The 19,669-nt window shown below is 35.3% G+C and overlaps 1 protein-coding gene across 1 annotated transcript in view; it reads left to right on the top strand.

The window, feature by feature from the left end:
• LOC121415841 (FERM domain-containing protein 5-like) overlaps window positions 1-6,774 on the top strand; it is a 30,788-nt gene extending 24,014 nt beyond the window's left edge. Inside the window, exons 10-12 of the mRNA XM_041609202.1 lie at window positions 276-344; window positions 4,662-4,741; window positions 5,353-6,774. Coding sequence (XP_041465136.1) covers window positions 276-344; window positions 4,662-4,741; window positions 5,353-5,975 — 772 coding nt within the window. The 3' untranslated portion in view covers window positions 5,976-6,774. The remainder of the gene's footprint in view (window positions 1-275; window positions 345-4,661; window positions 4,742-5,352) is intronic.
• The last annotated feature ends 12,895 nt before the right edge of the window (window positions 6,775-19,669 follow it).

The following is a 19,669-nucleotide window of genomic DNA, read 5'->3' as shown; positions in this document are numbered from 1 at the left end:
CCTCATTTGCTTACCGACCAAGATGTTATTATAACTGTTTGGGAAATTAAGCGAAACTTTAAAATGTAATAACTTTCTTATTTTGCATCCAATTTTGATGAAATGTTCAGCGTTATGCTTGTTGGATTTTTCTCTTTTTATTAACACCAACGTTTTGTTGGTGTGGACTTGTCCTTTAAGTGTGAGAAGAAAATGCTTTGCAAATGCTTTGCTTTGACATATTTTTCTTCAGTTTGATGTTTAATACCCATTATAAAATATTTCTTTTATTGAAGTGGTACAACCCAGAAAGAAGCACTGGAACACAGTACACACCTAGAGAGGAAAGAGCCTAAGGTTGCCAGGTAGGATCAGTCGATTACTCTACTTGCTCTGATATTAATCAGTGCCGGCCGCACAGAAACGTTGTTAGCCTAACATATCGCTAACAGTAAGCCCAGTCACATCTTATCGATTTTGAAGTTGAAAATACTTATTTGACTGTGCCAGTAATGCATTGTTGTAAGATTAGACATCGCTGCCACATTACCAGTTGTGACAGGGCCTCTGTTAGCACATTGTTAGCCCTAACAGCCCCTCTGTGTGGCCAGTACAGGTTTACACCAACTTGGTCCATACTTGATTACAACTTATGGTTTCAAATTTCTGATACTTAATGATTTAAGCCACCCCTTTGGTAATATTATTTGATTGGCCCAATTGTTAGTTGCTTCAATCATTACTTGGTGTAATCTAAGAGAGCGTTGTTGGCTCAGTCGGTAATGCGTCTGCCCGTCAAACCAAAGATCATGGGTTCGAGTTCACCCCGGGCGGATGACTGAAGCCAGTGCATTGTGTGTAAACGCCTCTCCCATGTTTCATAGACGAAGGCTATGTTACAATGGAAAACACTGTCCCTCAGATAGGATGTTAAATGGAGGCCCCGTGTAGAGGAGAGTCACACCTTGGCACGTTAAGAACCCACTGCACTATTCGTGTAAGAGTAGGGGGAAACCCCGGTGTAGTGGTCCACCTGCACTGCCCCCAATCAGTTCGGGAGGAGAGACATGCTGGTCATAGTGATTCAGTTCGCTTTTCGCCTCCCAGGCACAGGTGACGCTAAATAAATACGGTGATAATAATAATGCGTAGTTGTGCTAATTATTGTGTTTTCTGATGGTATTCTGTAAATGTTCTGTCATCTACATAGTTTTACCCACTTCGTATTTCTAGATCATCTAATCATATTATTAACTGAATAATGATAATAATATAAGCCACGTCAGTTCTGAAAACTGTTCTCCCAGCAGGCCCTGCTAGTATTATTACCCCAGCTTTAGCTGGGCTGCCTAGGCGCTTAAGCATTCAAGGAATTTCTTCCTACCGGGTACCCATTCACCTCACCCGGGTTGAGTGCAGCACAATGTCGATTAATTTCTTTTGCTGAAGGAAATTATGCCACGATAGTGTGTTCTGCCTCTCTGCCTTCAATGTTTGTGAGATCTACACAGGGGCAGGTCCAGAATTGATCTGAAGGGGGGGGGGGGCGCTTAAAAAAAGAATGAGCAGCAAGCGAAACCAAATATTAGTTGTTGTTTTTTTTTGGGGGGGGCACATTCATCCCCACCCCAGATTGGATCTATATGCATTATAGTGATATGAATTAGTAAATGTATTTGTATATTTGTATCTATGATGTGAGTTATGGAGTAACAATGAATTCTGTCTCCTTGAAGAGATACACTTGAAAGTTCCAATCATTTTTCGTTTATTCTTGTACATATTTTGTCAGAGGCAATTACACATTAGTTGTATAATTGTGGCATCTGTATAGCATAGCTACATGTATGGTCATGTGATGCAAGCTGAAAGTGTAACCACTACTCCATTATCTCTCGAAACTTTAATATACAGCTATGAAAATATTTTTCCTTGCTTGTACTTTAAGTAATCTGAAGTAAATTGCAAAGTAGCGCCCTCTTTCGACAATATTGTCCCTTTTCCGCCTTCATGTAAATTTCAAGGGAGTGGTAATAGAGGCTAATCTTGGATGTTTAAAGGGAAATTTTGGTTGCTTGGAAGGCAAAAATCTATTATGAGCTTTGAATTCTGTATTTCATGTTTATTAACTCAATTAAGGATTAGTGTTATTGTAGAAGTAACATTGCAATGTAGAAGTCTATTGCAAAAGAATGCTTTTTAAATGCCCTCATATTAACAATATTACTAAAAAAATATCTGGCATATCTAGGCTGAAGTTTTGTGAATAGATTATTTCAAGTACTTCCGTGTGCAATTTATAGGACTTGCGAGACAGAATTCAGTAATTCTAAATTTATTTTTTATTTGAAAATAAACAACATACAGCATGTGTGGCAGTGTAATCTTTCTAATCTTTTTTGAAAACCACCTGGAACTTCTTATTTGAATTTCACTTTTACATATATAGCCATATTTTAGTATTCTCCCCTTTCATTTATTTGTACTTGATATACATGTACATGTAAGGAAAAATAAAGTTGCTTTTTGTGTGTGTGTGTGTTTATGGGGGCTGTTGCTTATGATTTTTCCATATGAAGTGTGAAGATCAGTTTTAAAACAATGACCGATTTTAATATTGAGAATTCATTGATTCTGTTTTTGAACCAAGTTTGACTCAGTCCCAAAGTGAAAGTGCAATATGACCCCTTATTCCTTGTTTTCTTTATCGGAAGTAAAGATGTGGTAAAAGACATCCTGTAAACTTTGTGTCATTTTTTTGTCGTACAAACGAGTGAAGGGTTTGTGTGAATTTTCAAGAGTAATGTTTGATAGTGTATCCGTGTAATGTAATTTGGTGTATTCAGTAATAAGCGTTTGCATGTATGTGGAAGTTTGACATAAAGTTTGTTATTATATGATACAAAGAGGTCGATTTTAACCTCCTTTGTGTCACACTATAAAATCAATCATTCTTTTTTACGCTATCAAGGCTCTTTAAAACGACCTCTCCGTTAATTTTTAAACTGTTAGTCACGTTCACACTTTACAGTTTTATCTTACTTAACATTTACTGCACATGACTTGCGCCACTCACACATGCCTGTTTTCTTTTTTATTGGAACCACGATTATTTTTACTCGGGAATTATTAATTTAATGTTAGGTAGAATAATATGAAGTTGAAATTGAATCTTTTTCAAAATGATTAATGGAGACCAATTAATAAATGATTTACAAAGTAAGTAGTTTACTATACTTTATAAACCACTTTTAAGCCTATTTATGTACATGCAGACCCTACTTCTACTTTGGGAATTTCAAATTGCCTCTTACAATGTACATGTACATGTCTACATGTATGTCTTTCAGTCAAGACTTATTTAGATTGTATCGGTAATCAATGAAAACATGAGTGCCTGGATTTTTTAAAGTACGGTAGGGGTATTTCCTACATTTATGACAGCTAAAGAGCTCTATGGTATATTCAAATGGGGGATTCCCCTATTACCTATCGAATGTGAGACTTGATAGCCTATTATGAATGTACATGTACTGTACTTCATATTCATAGTATACAGTGAATGTGCATTGTATATGGACCATTATGCTAATAATTTGTCATAGAGTAGACAGTAGTCATTACCAGGTTCTTTTTTGTTCATGGAGTAGTACATACCATCAACTTTAATTCATTTAAGAGGCAGTTCCATAATGGTGTATGTAATATTTAGTTTAAAACTTTGGTAAAACTTCAATAATGTGAATTATACTAGAATATCTCATTCAAATCTTAAAGTGTACATCCATTGGTTCCTTATGAAAATTTGAAGTTCACCTAAAGTACCGGTACATCTTTTTCATTAAATTCTTTCAATTCTAATACCATTGTGTCAGTAATGTTTTTTTTTTATACATCCATCTCACAAATTATTTGATTTCATGTGAGAAAGCTCCAGAGCTTATAATTTTATTGTGAATTTACAAAACCCATTCCAGAATGGGTTCTATCTAAAACAATATGTTATTTTTGTTCTAAATTTTCTTGTAAAATCATAACATTTCATCAATCATGACTGTATGCATGACTGGAATATCTTTTTGTGCTTAAATGATAATTCATTCCCAAATTTTCAAAGTGTTGAACAAAGTGGAGTGAATTTCTTATAATCCTCCTCAATTTTTTTAATGTAGTTCTGCCTGATTGCTTGATTGCATCATCTTGATATTTAAAGCCACTTTAGAATATGGGGTTTAGGATGATGGACTTCAATTCAGTTCATGATCATTGTATGTAAATCTTTCATATAAAAATGGAAAACTTTTGTAAAACATACAAAAATACAATGCTGTGTATCTACACATTGAATAATATAACATATTCTTTATAACATACACCAATGATAGAATTAAATTACATAAATGTAGGTGTAGGTGTAAAAAGGGGGTTTGTCAGGACAGCTTCTCTGGTGCAAATATATTTGTATATTAAGGAATGTAACAACATGTTCATTGCAAAACTAATGCTGTATGATATTGTGATTTATACAGGTACATGTATGCAATGTTCATATTAAAGGAATGTGGCAATAGCGGCTATGTGCACCTTTCTTTTTATACCTACAAGTTTTCATCAATTACTGTACATGGTTTTGACATGTTAACAGTATTCAATTGATTTTGTAATGTCTTTCTGCAAAACAGGAGTCCACCTCTAATCAGACCGAGGCGATCACTGCAAATAAACAGCCTTAGACCTATCAGTGATGCAAGTACATTTGAAGGTATTATTGTATGTTTGCTTCATATCTTAAACCCACACAGTTCCCACAACTGAAGCCTCTGTTTTCTCTCCCCCTCCCCTCGTTTTTCACATTGTGCACATAATTTTTACTGTCTTCTTTGGTATCTTTCTCTTGACGTACATGTATATCTATTTCTTTTTTTCGCTCTTCTATCATTTCTCTCTTCATTTTTGTCTGTCTCTTTTCTCTCATGCACATTCTGTCTTTGTCTGCCTGTCTTTCCCTTGCCTTTTCTACTTCACATAACATCCCCCCCTCTCTTTCTCTCTATGTGTTCTGAAAGGTATTTCCTTATATATTCTCTTACCTTCAAATTATATTTCATTTATTTTCTTTTTTATTTTGGGGGTTGTTGTAGATGGCAATACTGATAATCAAATATATATGAAGAAAAGGTACATTAATACAAATATAATATACATGTATTTGGGCCCACTTTGAATTTTATTGTGACTACCTTGATAAGCACAATAGTGACTGACCATTGGTTTAAACAAAACAAGGCATAAGTCACATATAATAATGATTGTAAAATTGAATAATTTAGATGAAACCCTTGAAATATTTTTCAAATATTGAACCTTCTTCAGGATTCTCTGCGCATCTAGCAAGCCAGAACCACTCAACGCCCCAAAGAGACTCTGACAACCATCTCCCCATGTTCACCCTGGCAACATCAGATGGTGAGGATGAGACTAGTAGTACGGACACCCAGCCTGCGGCCATCACCACCCCAACGGCCATTGATGGCCACGCGAGAGACCCCCTGCCAAATGTCGTGGAGGAAGAGGAGGTGGTGGCGGAGGAGCGGAATGGAGGAGTTTGTGAAACCAAACCATCTCCAATGTCTCAGGTAGAAAGCAATCACCGCATGGAGAGCATTCTTGCCGAGGCGTCAGGATCTTCAAGAAAGACGGCCTCTCCTAAGGAGGCTGATCTTCCCCTGTCTAACACATACTCTCTCATCCTGCTCATCCTTCTTATTCTCATCACCTGCATTTTGGTCATCTTTGTTCTCTTTGAAACGGACCTTCCTCTTGTACAGCCTCTCCAAGATTTTTGGCTTATTGAGGAAGTCAGGTTTACGTTGTACGAGCCTTCAAAGATGTGGACTTTGAACAGATGGCATGACTTCACTGACACCTTTATTGCACCTGCTAGTCAATATGTGACGCGGCAGGTTGACACCATTATTACCCGTTTCAAAAACTGATCATGGAGTGACTTGTGGAAGACATGGTGTGTTGATTAGATGAGCTGACAACTGCAAAATACCGGTTGGTCTGAATGTGATTATGCTACTATTGAAAGCAATGTGTCTCGTTGCGGTGTGAAGGTCTATATCTGCATGAATGGGGCTGCAGAAGGTCCCTTGTAGGTGCATTGTCAGGCCTACACTGCCAATTGACCTACCATAGTAAAAAAAAAAAAAATCATTTGGGATGTTTATCTTTTGATGACACCTGGACACTTTACGTGATGTGTGATGCAGCATCTGCAAATTACCAGCTTGAAATCGAGTTAGGAAGCTTGAGTCCCATAAAGCCTTATTCTCATCTTAGTGTGTGCGATACATCAAGTTATATCGAGGGTATCTAACATTCAGCAAGCAAAGAGCATTGCTTGCAGAGGTTGGAGCAAAACGATGACCACGTGTTCTTGGTTATTTTTTAATACCAGGGGACAGTCGATTTGTTGCAGAGAAATAACCAAGACAAAATAAAACACAAAAAATGCTTTTGTGTCATATAACCACAGGTAATAAGCATCTTTGAAGTAAAAAAGTTTGTTTTATTATGAGCATTCAATAACCTAGAGTTGGCCTATTTGTCTCCAGATTGGTATCAATTATTTCATTTTCATGCTACATACAGAATGTTCTGTTTTTTTTTATTTGCATCCCTCGTACATAATGTTGTTTCAAGATGTTTTTCAATACTTTGTTTAAAGGACAAGTCCACCAAAACAAAAAGTTTATTTGAATAAAAAGATAAAAAAATCAACAAGCATAAGACTGAAAATTTCATCAAATCAGATGTAAAATCAGAAAGTTATGACTTTTTAAAGTTTTGCTTAATTTCACAAAACAGTTTTATGCACATCCTGGTCAGTATGCAAATGAGGGAACTGATGATGTCACCCACTCACTATTTCTTTTGTATTCTATTATCTGAAATATGAAATCTTCTAATTTTCTCTTCATTGCTTCGAATCAAAGTTTTATTCCTCCCTGAATTGTGAAATTACCATTGTTCAAATACTTTATGGTTCCGTTAAGATGGTTATCATTGTCAAATCTGTAAAAATTGAGATATTGTATAATTCAAACAATAAGAAACAAAAGAAATAGTGAATGAGGAACATCATCGCCTTTTGGATTTGCATATCGCTGAATTGTGCATATAACTGTTTTGTGAAAAATAAGCGAAACTTTAACATGTCATAACTTTCTTATTTTACATCTGATTTGGATGAAATTTTCAGCGTTATGCTTGTTTGATTTTCTCTATTGATTCTTATTAACTTTTTTCTGGGGTGGACTTGACCTTTAAATAAAGTAAGATTAGTATGATACAAGTGATTTTAATACCTTAGTAATACACTAATCAGATTAGATTTAATTATCTATGCATGTGATACCTCATCATACTGTGTCAAATTTTGATAGACAGGATGTATTCAAGTGATGAAATCAGAGTTGAAGGGATTTCGCATAATTCTGATTAAAATTGCAATTGACAAGATTGGAATAAGATTAAATGGAGACTACATGTAGTATCTAATCATGGATGATACATAGTCTATTTATGTGACAGATAGTTCTGTTCACATTGCAGTTGGTACATGCATTTCAGTAATGGTACATAGTCATGTTCACATGGCATGTGCATTTATAAATATTACACCATATTCATGTGACATGTGCATAATCCTAAATGATACATAATCGTGTTCATGAAACAATTTTTAAACAATTCCATCTTAAATCTAGGAGAAGTAGAGTTGACTACATAGGACAACAAATCATGTTGTAATTATGTGTTTATTTTAATATTTGAGGTATTGGGAAATTTACCAAATAAACAAAAGAAGTGGTGTTGCCTTGATCGGCAAATCACTGTGTGAGGAATATATAGTTGAGGCCAGAAGTTAACATATACCCAGGAAATTCAAAGAAAATTTGACACTTGCAAACATCATAAAATTTACTGTATCTTATAAAATATTTGTGCTATCATGATGAATTTGATATCAAACGAATGAGTATACCATGTCCCTTCATCACATTGCTTTGTCATCAGGAGCATAAAAATATTTAGTTGTCATTTTCCCCCAAAATCTTCACATTTTAGACAAATTAAAAAATAAAAACTTGACAAAAACATTTCATATTACACTTTTTGTTCATTTGTGACATGTGATAGAAAATATAATATGAATCATAGATTTGACATTTATATATTTCTATGAAACGATGTTTGAAAATATAACAAACAACATTTGGCACGAATATTCTTTTTTTTTCAAAGAAAATTCCACCTGAAATGTACTTTAATCCCAACGTCATGCCAATTATGTGAAAGAGCTTAATACACTCTTTCATTTAATAACAAATTTGTCATGGTAGTATTTATATTTCTGAAGATATAGTAAATTTTACGGTGCTTGGCAAGCGATAAATTTCACTGAATTTCATGGTTGTTTGTAAAACGTGCATGGTTGACATATATCACTTCAATGTGCATGTCATTCAGGAATTAAACACACAACATGATAAACTATATGGTTGAGTGGAGGAGTAAACAATTAGATTTAAAACCTGGGGGGTAGTTTTAAGAGTCAAAGCAACATGCATGCCTAGATCCTATATCCTGTTTATTGCAAAATTACCAAATAAGGTAAAAAAAAAATGGATTTCTTGACCTACAATGTATTGCTTTGCTATGAAAATGTGTAGTGTTGGATTAATTTACATAAGCGAATAAGTCAAAGCATGAACAGATATTGATAGGGTATGATTATATGAATATTCATTACATTCAAGATGATTATCACGAGGTTGCGCTTGGGAGCAGAAATTTCTGTATCAAAGAATGACACAAGATGTTCAAAATAGGCACGTATGTAATGTCCGCCTCTGTTGAAAGCGGATGTCGACAGCGAACTTTGTTTAAATAATTATTTGAAACAAAGAAACAATTAGGGATCTCTAATCGCTTGGGAATGAAAGCAGAACATTTTTATTCTCGGACTTACGGATAGACGTGGGTATTTCCACTTGCGGATGTTGACAGCGAAAATTATCGATTATAGCGTTCGGCCGTTGGCTTAATGCACCAAAAATACAGAGACAATAGCCAATGAAATGAGGGGCGGATTTCAATAGTCACGTGTACAGTGTCCATCACCATCATTAGATAAAAAGATAGGCGGTCAGTTGAGAGTCGGCTGTTTTGTAACAAATATGTTTCGTGGTAAATTAAAACAAGCAGAGGGGGTTTCCAAAGCCGGATGTTAGCCATGGCAGCCACCAATCGCAGTCAAGAAGAGGGCTGATTTCGTGGAGCATCATTTGAGCTGTGAATGACATCATTAACTACTATACTCAGATGTACTTGGTCAGTCGGGATCAAGAGATGGGCATTGAGTTTAGATGGGGGTGTTTCGAAACAAGTGTGTTGCTGTACGCAATAATGTGGGATGTAACCATAGGCGGATGTTGACCTTAAGAGCTGCCAATCGCAGATGAAGAGGGAGTGTGAATTTCTTGCAATGTATACAGCATCTTAAGAGCTATGAATAACATACTTACATACACAATGATGATCAGCCATGAATAAAAGAGGGGTGGTCAGTTTAGTTGGGGGTGTTTCGAAACAAGTATGTTGATGTATGAGAAACGGGGGAGTTTCCAAAAGCGGATGTTGATCGTTAAGTGAGATATCAATCTCGGTCAAGGAAAGAATGATGTCTGTAACAAAGTTAGAGCACAATTTGAGCTGTGTATGACATAATTTTCTATAATTAAATGTAGATGATCAGCTATGGAAGATGGGCGGTTGCGGCCAGTTTAGACAAATATGTTACCATTCAGAGGCGGATATTGACTGCAAGAGCCACCAATCATAGTCGAGAAAAGACTGCTTTTGGCCAGAAATTTGAAAAGCATGCAGCATAATTTGCACCGAGCTTAGCGTCCACTACTAAAATAGTACACGATCATTATTAGGAGAAGAGGGGTAGTCAATATAGATGGGGTTTCGAAACAATTACAGAGCCATAAATAAATCGGGGGAATTTTCAAAGCCGGATGTTGGCCATGTTAGCCACCAATCACATTCGGTGAGAGGGTGCTGGTGTTTCTTGCAAAGTATCATTGGAGCCATTACTATTCAATATACATACAGAATGATAACTAGCCATGAATAAAAGATGGATGGTCAGTTTTGGTAGGGGTGTTCTGAAACAAGTGCATGTTTGTTGTATGAAAAACCGGGGGAGTTTCTAAAAGTGGTTGTGACCATAAAGAGTTTCCAATCTCATTCAGGGTGAGATTGGTAATTGTCTAGCAGCAATAGAGCATTACCTTAGCTGTGCATGACATCATTTACCATAAATACTTTTACATGATCAGCTATAATTAAAAGAAGATTCGATGGGGGTGTTCAGAAACAAGAAATTACCATACAAAATAATGGGTGATTTCCCAGTTGTATTTTGATCAGACAAAAAAAATTATTTTTTTTATTTTGTGGGGCTACTTTTCATGAATTACTGCCAGAATCTGCAACATTGGATAAGTTTACATTGCATGGAATGGACATTTCCAAGGCTCCTTATTCAAATTTCCAGGGCTATTTGGAGCATTTTGGGTGCCCTAGCCCCGTGTATATTTTTCCCCTGATTTTGTTCATGTCTGGGGAGTCTACTGGTGGCTGATAATGTATGTAGCATTATTTTAGCCGAGTATAACATCTATACTAATTTTTACCATCATTATTCAAAGAAGATGAATTGTCAGTTTGGATTGGGTTTCAAAATAAACATGTAGCTGTATGGGAAATAAGCCTTGAGAATTTCCAAAGCCGGATGTTGACCGTGAAAGCCACCAATCGCAGTCAAGGAGAGGGTGATGATGGTTGGAGATATATGAAGCATCATTTGAACCAATCATAACATCATTTACCATACTTATCAGTCATGGCATGATTTTTAGAAAAGATGGGCGGTCGGTTTAGAATGGGAGCACAACTGATCAGGTATTTAATTGTGTGAGCTAAATTCAGGGAATTTCCAAACGCGGATGTTGCAAGAGTATGATGAGATGGGGAAAGATCTCCTTCTGGTCTCGGTTTCTGGGTTAGGGTCTTGCGAAATATGAAGAGTGATGCAGAGGAAAAAGGCAGACGGGTCAAGATCTATGATACATTAATGTGTCTGGCTATTGCAACAAACCATTCTGCTTTCATTATATCACATTGTTCATGAAAACTTGCCAAGATGCATTGCTATTAATGTTTGACTACATTTTGCTTTTATAGAGGTTTTAAATGTATTTCTGTGTGTTCCTGGACCAAATTTGCTCCTGTGGCACTTTACCAAGTATGATTTTATCAAGATTATGTGTATGCCTTTTTATCCTCTATTTGAATACCGTAGGTAATGTAACTTTAATACCAAAATATTTGCTTTGTTTTAACTTGAGTCTTGTAATGTTTTTATGATAAATGTATGTTGATAAAGTGTCTCCTAAAATTTCTCATTGTACGTGTAGGTCAAGCTTGTAAGAAATATTTGCTGCTGAGAACAATTTTATTTATTTGTTTTGGCAAATATGCTACCATTTGCAGAGATATTTTACATACATGTAATATGTACATGCATTGATGTTTGTGTAGTAATGAATATGTTATTATGAAGCTTTAATAAGTAATGTTTTTTCAATATTTAAAATATGATCAAATGAAGAAATGCAACAAGTTTTAGAGAGATGTTATCAATGGTAAGTCTTGCAAACTGAAGGTATTGAATAAAATCATAAATTGAATAGATTTGTTTTATGAGAGCCCTCTCCCTTGCGAGAGGGGGGGGGGTACATTGTACACCCCCCTCCACATCATGGGGTAAGGGGTATATATATATCACTGTGGTTTATGAAGACAACAGCTATGATACTAATAATGATGCCATACACTATCATGTTTTGACTAAGAATAAATCGTTCTCTAATCCAAATATAACCAAAGAATATCCGGGTATCGAAAATCACTACCTAGACACATGACATATTTTGTGAATGAATATTTCCATTACATGCACATGAATATATAAAATCGTTCTACATGTACTCAAACTAGTGAAAATTAATGTACCTAATAAAGGGGAGATAATCAGCGAATGCAAACAATTGCCTGAAAACTTTAAAATTGAAAGATGCTTTATTTGTTTGAAAATGATAACCTTGAATGAATGCATTCAAGCCATCTCTACCAGACTGCTATGCATAAGAACATTATATTTCAAGTGTGGTCAACGTCATGTGAAAATTTGTATGAAGTGGTTATTGGCAAAAAGGCTATAGACCCATTTTGATGATATGAAGTAGTTTGTTGGAAATAACAGGTTCTCGACTGTCTTCATTCCTTATTTATAGCGTTAGTCTGATTTATGAGAGCAATAAAGAATGACATTTCTCTTTATCATAGAGGCCTTGTGATAGCGAGCAGTTAATATCCTGTTGCATAAAACTTTTTACCTGAGAAAACTCTGGTAAAAACTGAAAACCGAGGTTAGTCAGATTTCTGCCAATGACTTTAACACAGGGAAAAAACTACGGTAAAAACAACCTTTCTCAGGTAAAAATTTTTATGCAACGGGCCCCTGAACTATTGAATCTAATCCCATTATCCAGAGAAAGTTCCTTATGTGATGAAGTCTACATTCAAAGTTGACTGAAGCAAATTACAATTGCTTGAATACTTTCAGGTCATGCCAGAAATTTATACAAGTCCAAAATCACAAGTGATATATTTACCACCTAATCCATTTACAGATGTTTTTATAATTTTGTACTAGGTGGGCTTGTATTGACGTAGGAAGATAAAAGGGGGAAGAGACAATACAGATAAAATTAATGAAGAGAATTGACAAGATTAGAATACATTGCTCTTGTCAATATAACAATAATAATAATAATAATACTCAGTATTTATAACACGCTTTTCCCAAATGGCCCAAAGCACTCACAGTTTCAATTAACATATTTATACAAACAAAAATCAGAATGACATATCAAATGAAGGCAATTGCCTAGAACAAGATAGTTTTAAGTGACCTCTTAAAGGACTTGATTGTTGAGGATTGTCTTATTGCGAGAGGGAGCTTGTTCCATTCCATTGAGGATGCAACAGTGAATGTTCTATCTCCAGTCTGTTTTCTTTTTGTTGGATATGTTAATTTAAGTGGGTCTTCAATATGCTGATCCTTAAATGATTTTTTTTTGAAATATTACAAAGATCTGCACTTTTAGTGACTAATGTGTGTATGTCCATGGCTCCATTGTAGCGATATGATTTACCATGGAAACCTCCCTGTCTGGATCTGTCACAGATAACATTCACATACAGAAGAAATGCAACACATTTTTATTTTGTTTCTTTGAAAGGTGTAGGGAAATTGAAATCAAAATGGCATGTTACTATCAATTGCAGAACTGTAAATGGTAGGCTTTAGGAATTAGGTACATGCTTGTGATGTGACCCAGCTTTGTTTTTTAATTAAATTCTGAATGCATCAAGAAGTGCTCCATCATATTGAAATGTGAGTAAAGTGACAAGGCAAGCTCATATCATGAAAATAGAACTTCATGGCTATGCCATAAAGAGGGTCGTTTTTAACAAGAAGAAAATTTATTGAGTACTTTGATGTGATCCATTGCTATTAAACAGTGCTCAATATTTTTTTTGTCCATGGTTTACACATACATTGGGTTGTTCTCTCTTATATGAAAGACATTTGAAAACAAAAAGAATATATTACAAAGGTGTGTCCTGTTAGGAGAGGAAAGTTCAGAGGTGAATATTGGGGAGAAATAGAACTTATCCCCTTTAATTTTCATGACGGTCGAACATTCTATTATTTTGACATACATGAATTATCTGGCATCATGTCATACAGGTTGACTATTGAACATGATCTATAATGATATCTTTCTCTTTAAATATGTCATGAATAGAAGAAGCCAGGAAATTTGTTGCATAAATGTGGGGATTTTTTGTTTCTTGCTGTTGGCTGTTTATTTTTAGTTTTGTTATGATTGTGTGTGAGTTTGTGTCTAGCAGCTGGCTGCCATTTGTCATTTCTTGTTTTTCCCCTCAGCATTACCGTATCACCTGTTTGAAGCCAAAAGGCATTCTCTTTATGTAGACAGCTTTATATACATGTCTATTTTACACCAAAGTGTGTTACCAAGCACTTTCACAATAACACAAACAATTTCCCTCATATTTTTGCCAAATTTACTGTCTGTTTTTCTGTAGAATATCAACTTTTGAATATTTTTACTAATTTCTCATACATTTACCTCAATCTTGAATTTTTATAGATATTTTTAGTTTGCTTTTTTGAATTTCTTGTTGTGTCATAGCAGAAATCTTGTAATTTATATGAAATAATAGTTTATATACTTGTACATAATATGCTTTTTGAAAATCTATTGTGTTGGAAAGGAATTATCCTTTTTATTTTCCATTATGTACACTGCTTGAACCAGGGATATGCATATCCCTGCTTGAACTGATACTTTTTGATATGATCCAGATCTTGAATGAGACCATGCATATCAATTAAAGGGCCGTCTGCACCAGCCCGAGTTTTCAAATAATCCCTTTATTTCTGATCCGGCAAATTATCCTGATCTGAACAAACATGAGATTGTTTGTAATGGAGACGCAAACATTGCAATAGTTCGCTGGATTAATCTCGAGATTGCAACCCTAAGTCAACTTAGGATTATTTGCAGAATAGTGCCCTATTTAGGAGTTATCCCGCTAATTCGCAGATGCACATGCACTCAAGATTTCGAATCTGGATTATTTATTCATGCCATCAGACCACAATGCATCGATGCCTAGCTCAAGCACATATTGCCCTTCTTGCGCTGGTGGAGATGGGATTTCTTGAATCTTGAGATTAATTGCAAAGAGGGCTGATCGGTCTAAAATCTTGAGATTGAGCAATCCTGGGCTGGTGCAGCACCACCTTATGTAACCCCCCCCCCCCATCCCCTCCCATACATGAAAGATAAAACAAGATGAAATTGATCTATTTGCTTCTGTAATCTGACCACATCCTGTTTCTCCAATGATGTTTTCTTTTCCACTTGAAATCAGTCATATGCGATGATCTTGTTGATTATTCCTCATTATTCCATCTTATCATTCCATTACTTTAATAGGAGCTTTTCAGGGAATCATCATGTTTTGTTATTGAGTTTTTTTGAAAAATAATTTACTAATCAGTTATGCATTCCTTATCACTTACGGTGTGGTAAATTCTTCAGTTTTGTTCAATATATATGTATAAAACAAATCGTGCACAAATATTTTCTTAATCTATTACACAGAGCTGTGGGATCGTCTGTGTCATACTTACATATTTATTCTGTGTGCCTTTCAGTGTCTTCAGAAATTTGTGATAGATGGCCAGATCATTACTGAAATGTTTCATGGAGATGTTGTACTCTGTGAATATATCACAAGCTTAATCTGAACACTTGATCCTGATATTTAAATGCTTGCTAAGCTGTGATGTGTGGTATAGGTAAACCAGAAAGTTATTTTGTTTTATCATATTATCTTGACTGATACAAAATTAAATTAAAACTTCATTTAATCATCTCTCTGATTTGAAAGCTAAATTGTTTTCTACACAATATCAAGTTAGATGTAAATCAAATAGGTCTCTATTTAGAATTAATTTATGATAAAGTATTTAAAAATCTAGTTTGAATTGATGATCAAATTAGCAGCAAGGCTTATCATTTTCCCCACTTTACTATCATTACTATCAAGATTTACTTATAATAATAATAATAATAATAATAATAGGCATTTATATAGCGCCATCTATCTAGAAATATTCTATTCCGAGGCGCGTTTTTTTTTTATTATTATTATTACCCGGCTTTAGCTCGAGCTGCCTCTCAGCGCTCATGCATTCAAGGAATTAATCCTACCGGGTACCCATTCACCTCACCTGGGTCGAGTGCAGCACAGTGTGGATAAATTTCTTGCTGAAGGAAATTACGCCGTGGCTGGGATTCGAACCCACGACCCTCTGTTTCAAAGTCAGAAGACTTATCCACTGGGCCACAACGCTCCACATTCTTATACTAAGAATTTTTCTAAAACTTGGAATATAACTTCATTATGTTTATTTTGTGCCCACCATAATTTACTAAATAGTTGTATAGACGAAACGGAAGTCAAAATAGGAATCATTTTAGTTTAATAAAAAAATAAATTGTAAGCCTTTATTTTGTTGCAATTTATTAGAGTACAAAATATTTTTTCAAAATATTATTTGTACTTATGCTATTTTCACACAAGTTCTTATTGGAAGTAGATTTTAACACTGATGTATAATACATTAACTAATCATGAAGGTACATGTACCACCTAAAAAGAAGGAGGCGGTATTCCCTAGTTTTATTATTTTTTATGAAACTCTTTTTGTTGTCAATGAGTGTTCCGGCATTTTACTGACAACAAGTAGGAGGAGATGAATTCTTTTATATTATTATTTTTAATGATCTTTGTAAGTATTGATGATTGCTTAAAATTCTTTCATATCATGCTTTTCTTTTCTGTTACCCACTTTTATTCAAACAAAAAATAAATAAATGATGCAAGTTACCTCCTTTCTCTTGACAAATACAGATGAGACTGAGTGACCTCCCCCCCCCCCCCCCCCCCCCCCCCCCGAAGTAACATGAAATGCCATGCTTAATGTATTCTCTGTCGGTGCCTGTAAGATATTATACTTCTAAGAAATAAAACTATTTATGAACACGACAAGTGTGTTAAAGCAGTGTTAAGTGCAATGTAATGCTAGATATAAATGTATGTTTATGTAAATAGTTGATGTGACTTTTTGAACAAAATGCTTATATGTTTGGTGTGTAAAGGAGTCGTAAATCAAAATAATGTATAGTGTACTTCTAGAATTCATTTTTACTTATCTATATTACTGATTGTATATCCTATTTAGGAATTTCATGATGAATTACATTGAAACTGTTTATTGAAATGATATTCATATTGTTGTGAACAGAGGTCAAACCCTATATTTCAAATCAGTAATTTATTGATTGAAACCCTTTATTTTAAACAATTATTTTAAAAACATTTATGCTGTAATGCTTCTTACATTTACTGCACTCTTGGGTTGAGGCATTATTACTTGACGTTTGTAAGTACTTTAAAATAATAATATTACCAGGCATGAAGAGATATGAACTTACATCTGGATACCCATACTTCAGTCCTGGTGGGTGTCTCATAAAGCTGTTCGTAAGTTAAGAGTGACTTTAGGAACGACTGTGATCCTTTCTTGTGGTAAATTGTATATTCATTGGAGATGGTTTAGCGCATAAGTAAGGATCACCAGTCGTTCTTTAAGTCACTCTTAACTTACGAACAGCTTTATGAAATGCCCCCTTGATGGTTCAAGTTAAAGTCAGATAAGAAACATGAGCCCTTGTTTGAAAAGGAAGATATCAAATTATCTAAACTATTTGATGGATTTGTGATGTTTTTGCTCTGAAAGTCGTATTTACTTGGAGCAATACACAAAGCTTTAAGAATGAAGCACAATTACACTAGTATGTGTGGTGTGCAACACATCAATGCTGTGGTCAGGTCTTGATACTTCTCCCATGTAATGTGTCCATTTCTTCCATGGTTGTATAACATTGTGAATATTTTGTTAGAAATAAATTCATTTCATTCAATTAGGTATCCAAAATTGTGTTGAATCTTGGGAATGGCTTCTCAAAACAATTAATTGAATTGTGTTTTTAGATTTTTTCCAAGTTTGAAAAAAAGAAAGACGTTGATTCATGGCACTATGCAATAGTTAAAAGTGTAACCCTTGACTATTTTGTTAGCATTAAGTCAATTGATTTTATGACCGAATATGTAAGTCCAGTATTAACTGTTATTGAAGATAATGTCTTATGAACCAGATCCAAAAATATTTGATATCAATAAATTGATAACAATGCTCCTACATTTTCATGGTTTCTCTTGATTTTTTTAGGTTCATGAATAGTAGATTAACATAGTATTTTTGGTGGTAACGTGATGGTGATTATAGTGATAATGAATTTGTAAATAGTGGTAACGATTTTGTAATGACATCTAATAGGATGGTGGTTATAGTGTGACAGTGATGATGGATGGTGGACGATGGTGGAGATGGTGATGAATTATAATGGAGTTGACGATGGTGATGATCATCATGAATGATCATCTCTGATAATAATGTCTCTGTTGATGCTTTTTGTGATGATGATGATGATGATGATGATGGGAATGATGATGACTACAAGGGCAGTTTTGTCGGTTGTGATGGTGAGGAGTGATGTTACTGCTGTACTACTACTACTGCTGCTGTTGAGGAGGAGGAGGAGGAGATGGTGGATGTTGGCTGTGGTGATGGTCAGAGGATTTCAAATTTGGAATAAGTGAAAGTGCTTGCACAAAGAAGTCAACTGTCTTTGAAATGATTCATACCATATCTTACCCCACCCCCGTACAGATCACCTGGGAGAAGGTAAAGATGAATGGGCCATGAAAATCAATGAATCTAGCTAATCACCTGTAAATTTTGCATTTAGTCTCGGTAATTAATATACCTTAAAAAAATCAGTTTGATCAAGTGAAAGGGTCACTGACATGGACGCTGTGGGACTTGGAGCCGTCTACGAACTTGATGATTTCCATGAAAACGGAGCTCTATCGGCAGCCAATCGAAGGTTTAAGCCAATGGTAGTTGCATGAATGCAAGGTTAACTTTATGAGTGATTTCGCGAAATGGCCCAGGTCATAGTCAAGGTAGTGAATGGTGTTGGTAGTAATTACTGAGTTTGCGCTACGCGGCGCACGACGGATTCAAGAACAGAGACAATGTATTGTCAAATACACTCCATGACAGAGAACAACCAAGACAAGTCTTTGTCGAATTTATTGGTGAATCAAAAGACCGGTTTCGTCCTTAACTCTGGACAAACGACATACTGTATTAACAATTGTTCGTCAGCTCCGAAAACTTTATTGGACTGGTCTGTTGTTCCGACTCACCCATTGTGGACAAAGATCTCCCAGCTGTTCTTTGTCATTTTGACGGGTACTTTCAATACATTCACTGTGTTATTGAACTCCCCTATGATCATTAAGTGCTCCAATTGTGTTAATTGGAGATAATGCATCGGCTAAACGATGATGGGTAATGATGATGTTTTGGCCTGGAAATGCTGACATCGAATTCGTATCTCACATCAGGTGTATTTGCATGTGATATTGGCGAAGGTAACATAGCGAGGATTGAGTCGGGGAAAATGGTTTAAGGACAGACAGAGTACGTGGAAGAGAAAGTTGGAGTAAGATACAGTAACATATATGAGAAGGGAGGGAGAATTGGAGAGGGTGTAAGGAGAGAGAGAGAGGAGAGGAAAAACAAAGAAAGAGACCGTTCGGTTCGTGGGATGCCAGCCAGGAGTAGGAGAGACAGTGAGAGAAAAGAATGAGAAAGAGGTAGACAATTACAGAAATAAATAGAGGGTGGGGAATCAATTCGGGGACTCACTTTCACGCAACTTCTATAAATCCATAGGGGAAGGCGGGG

The sequence above is a fragment of the Lytechinus variegatus genome, chromosome 5 (genome assembly GCF_018143015.1).
Source record: "Lytechinus variegatus isolate NC3 chromosome 5, Lvar_3.0, whole genome shotgun sequence".
Lineage (NCBI taxonomy): Eukaryota > Metazoa > Echinodermata > Echinoidea > Temnopleuroida > Toxopneustidae > Lytechinus > Lytechinus variegatus.
The sequence above is the reverse complement of the archived record's forward strand: the minus strand, read 5'-3'. Positions and strand labels throughout refer to the sequence as shown.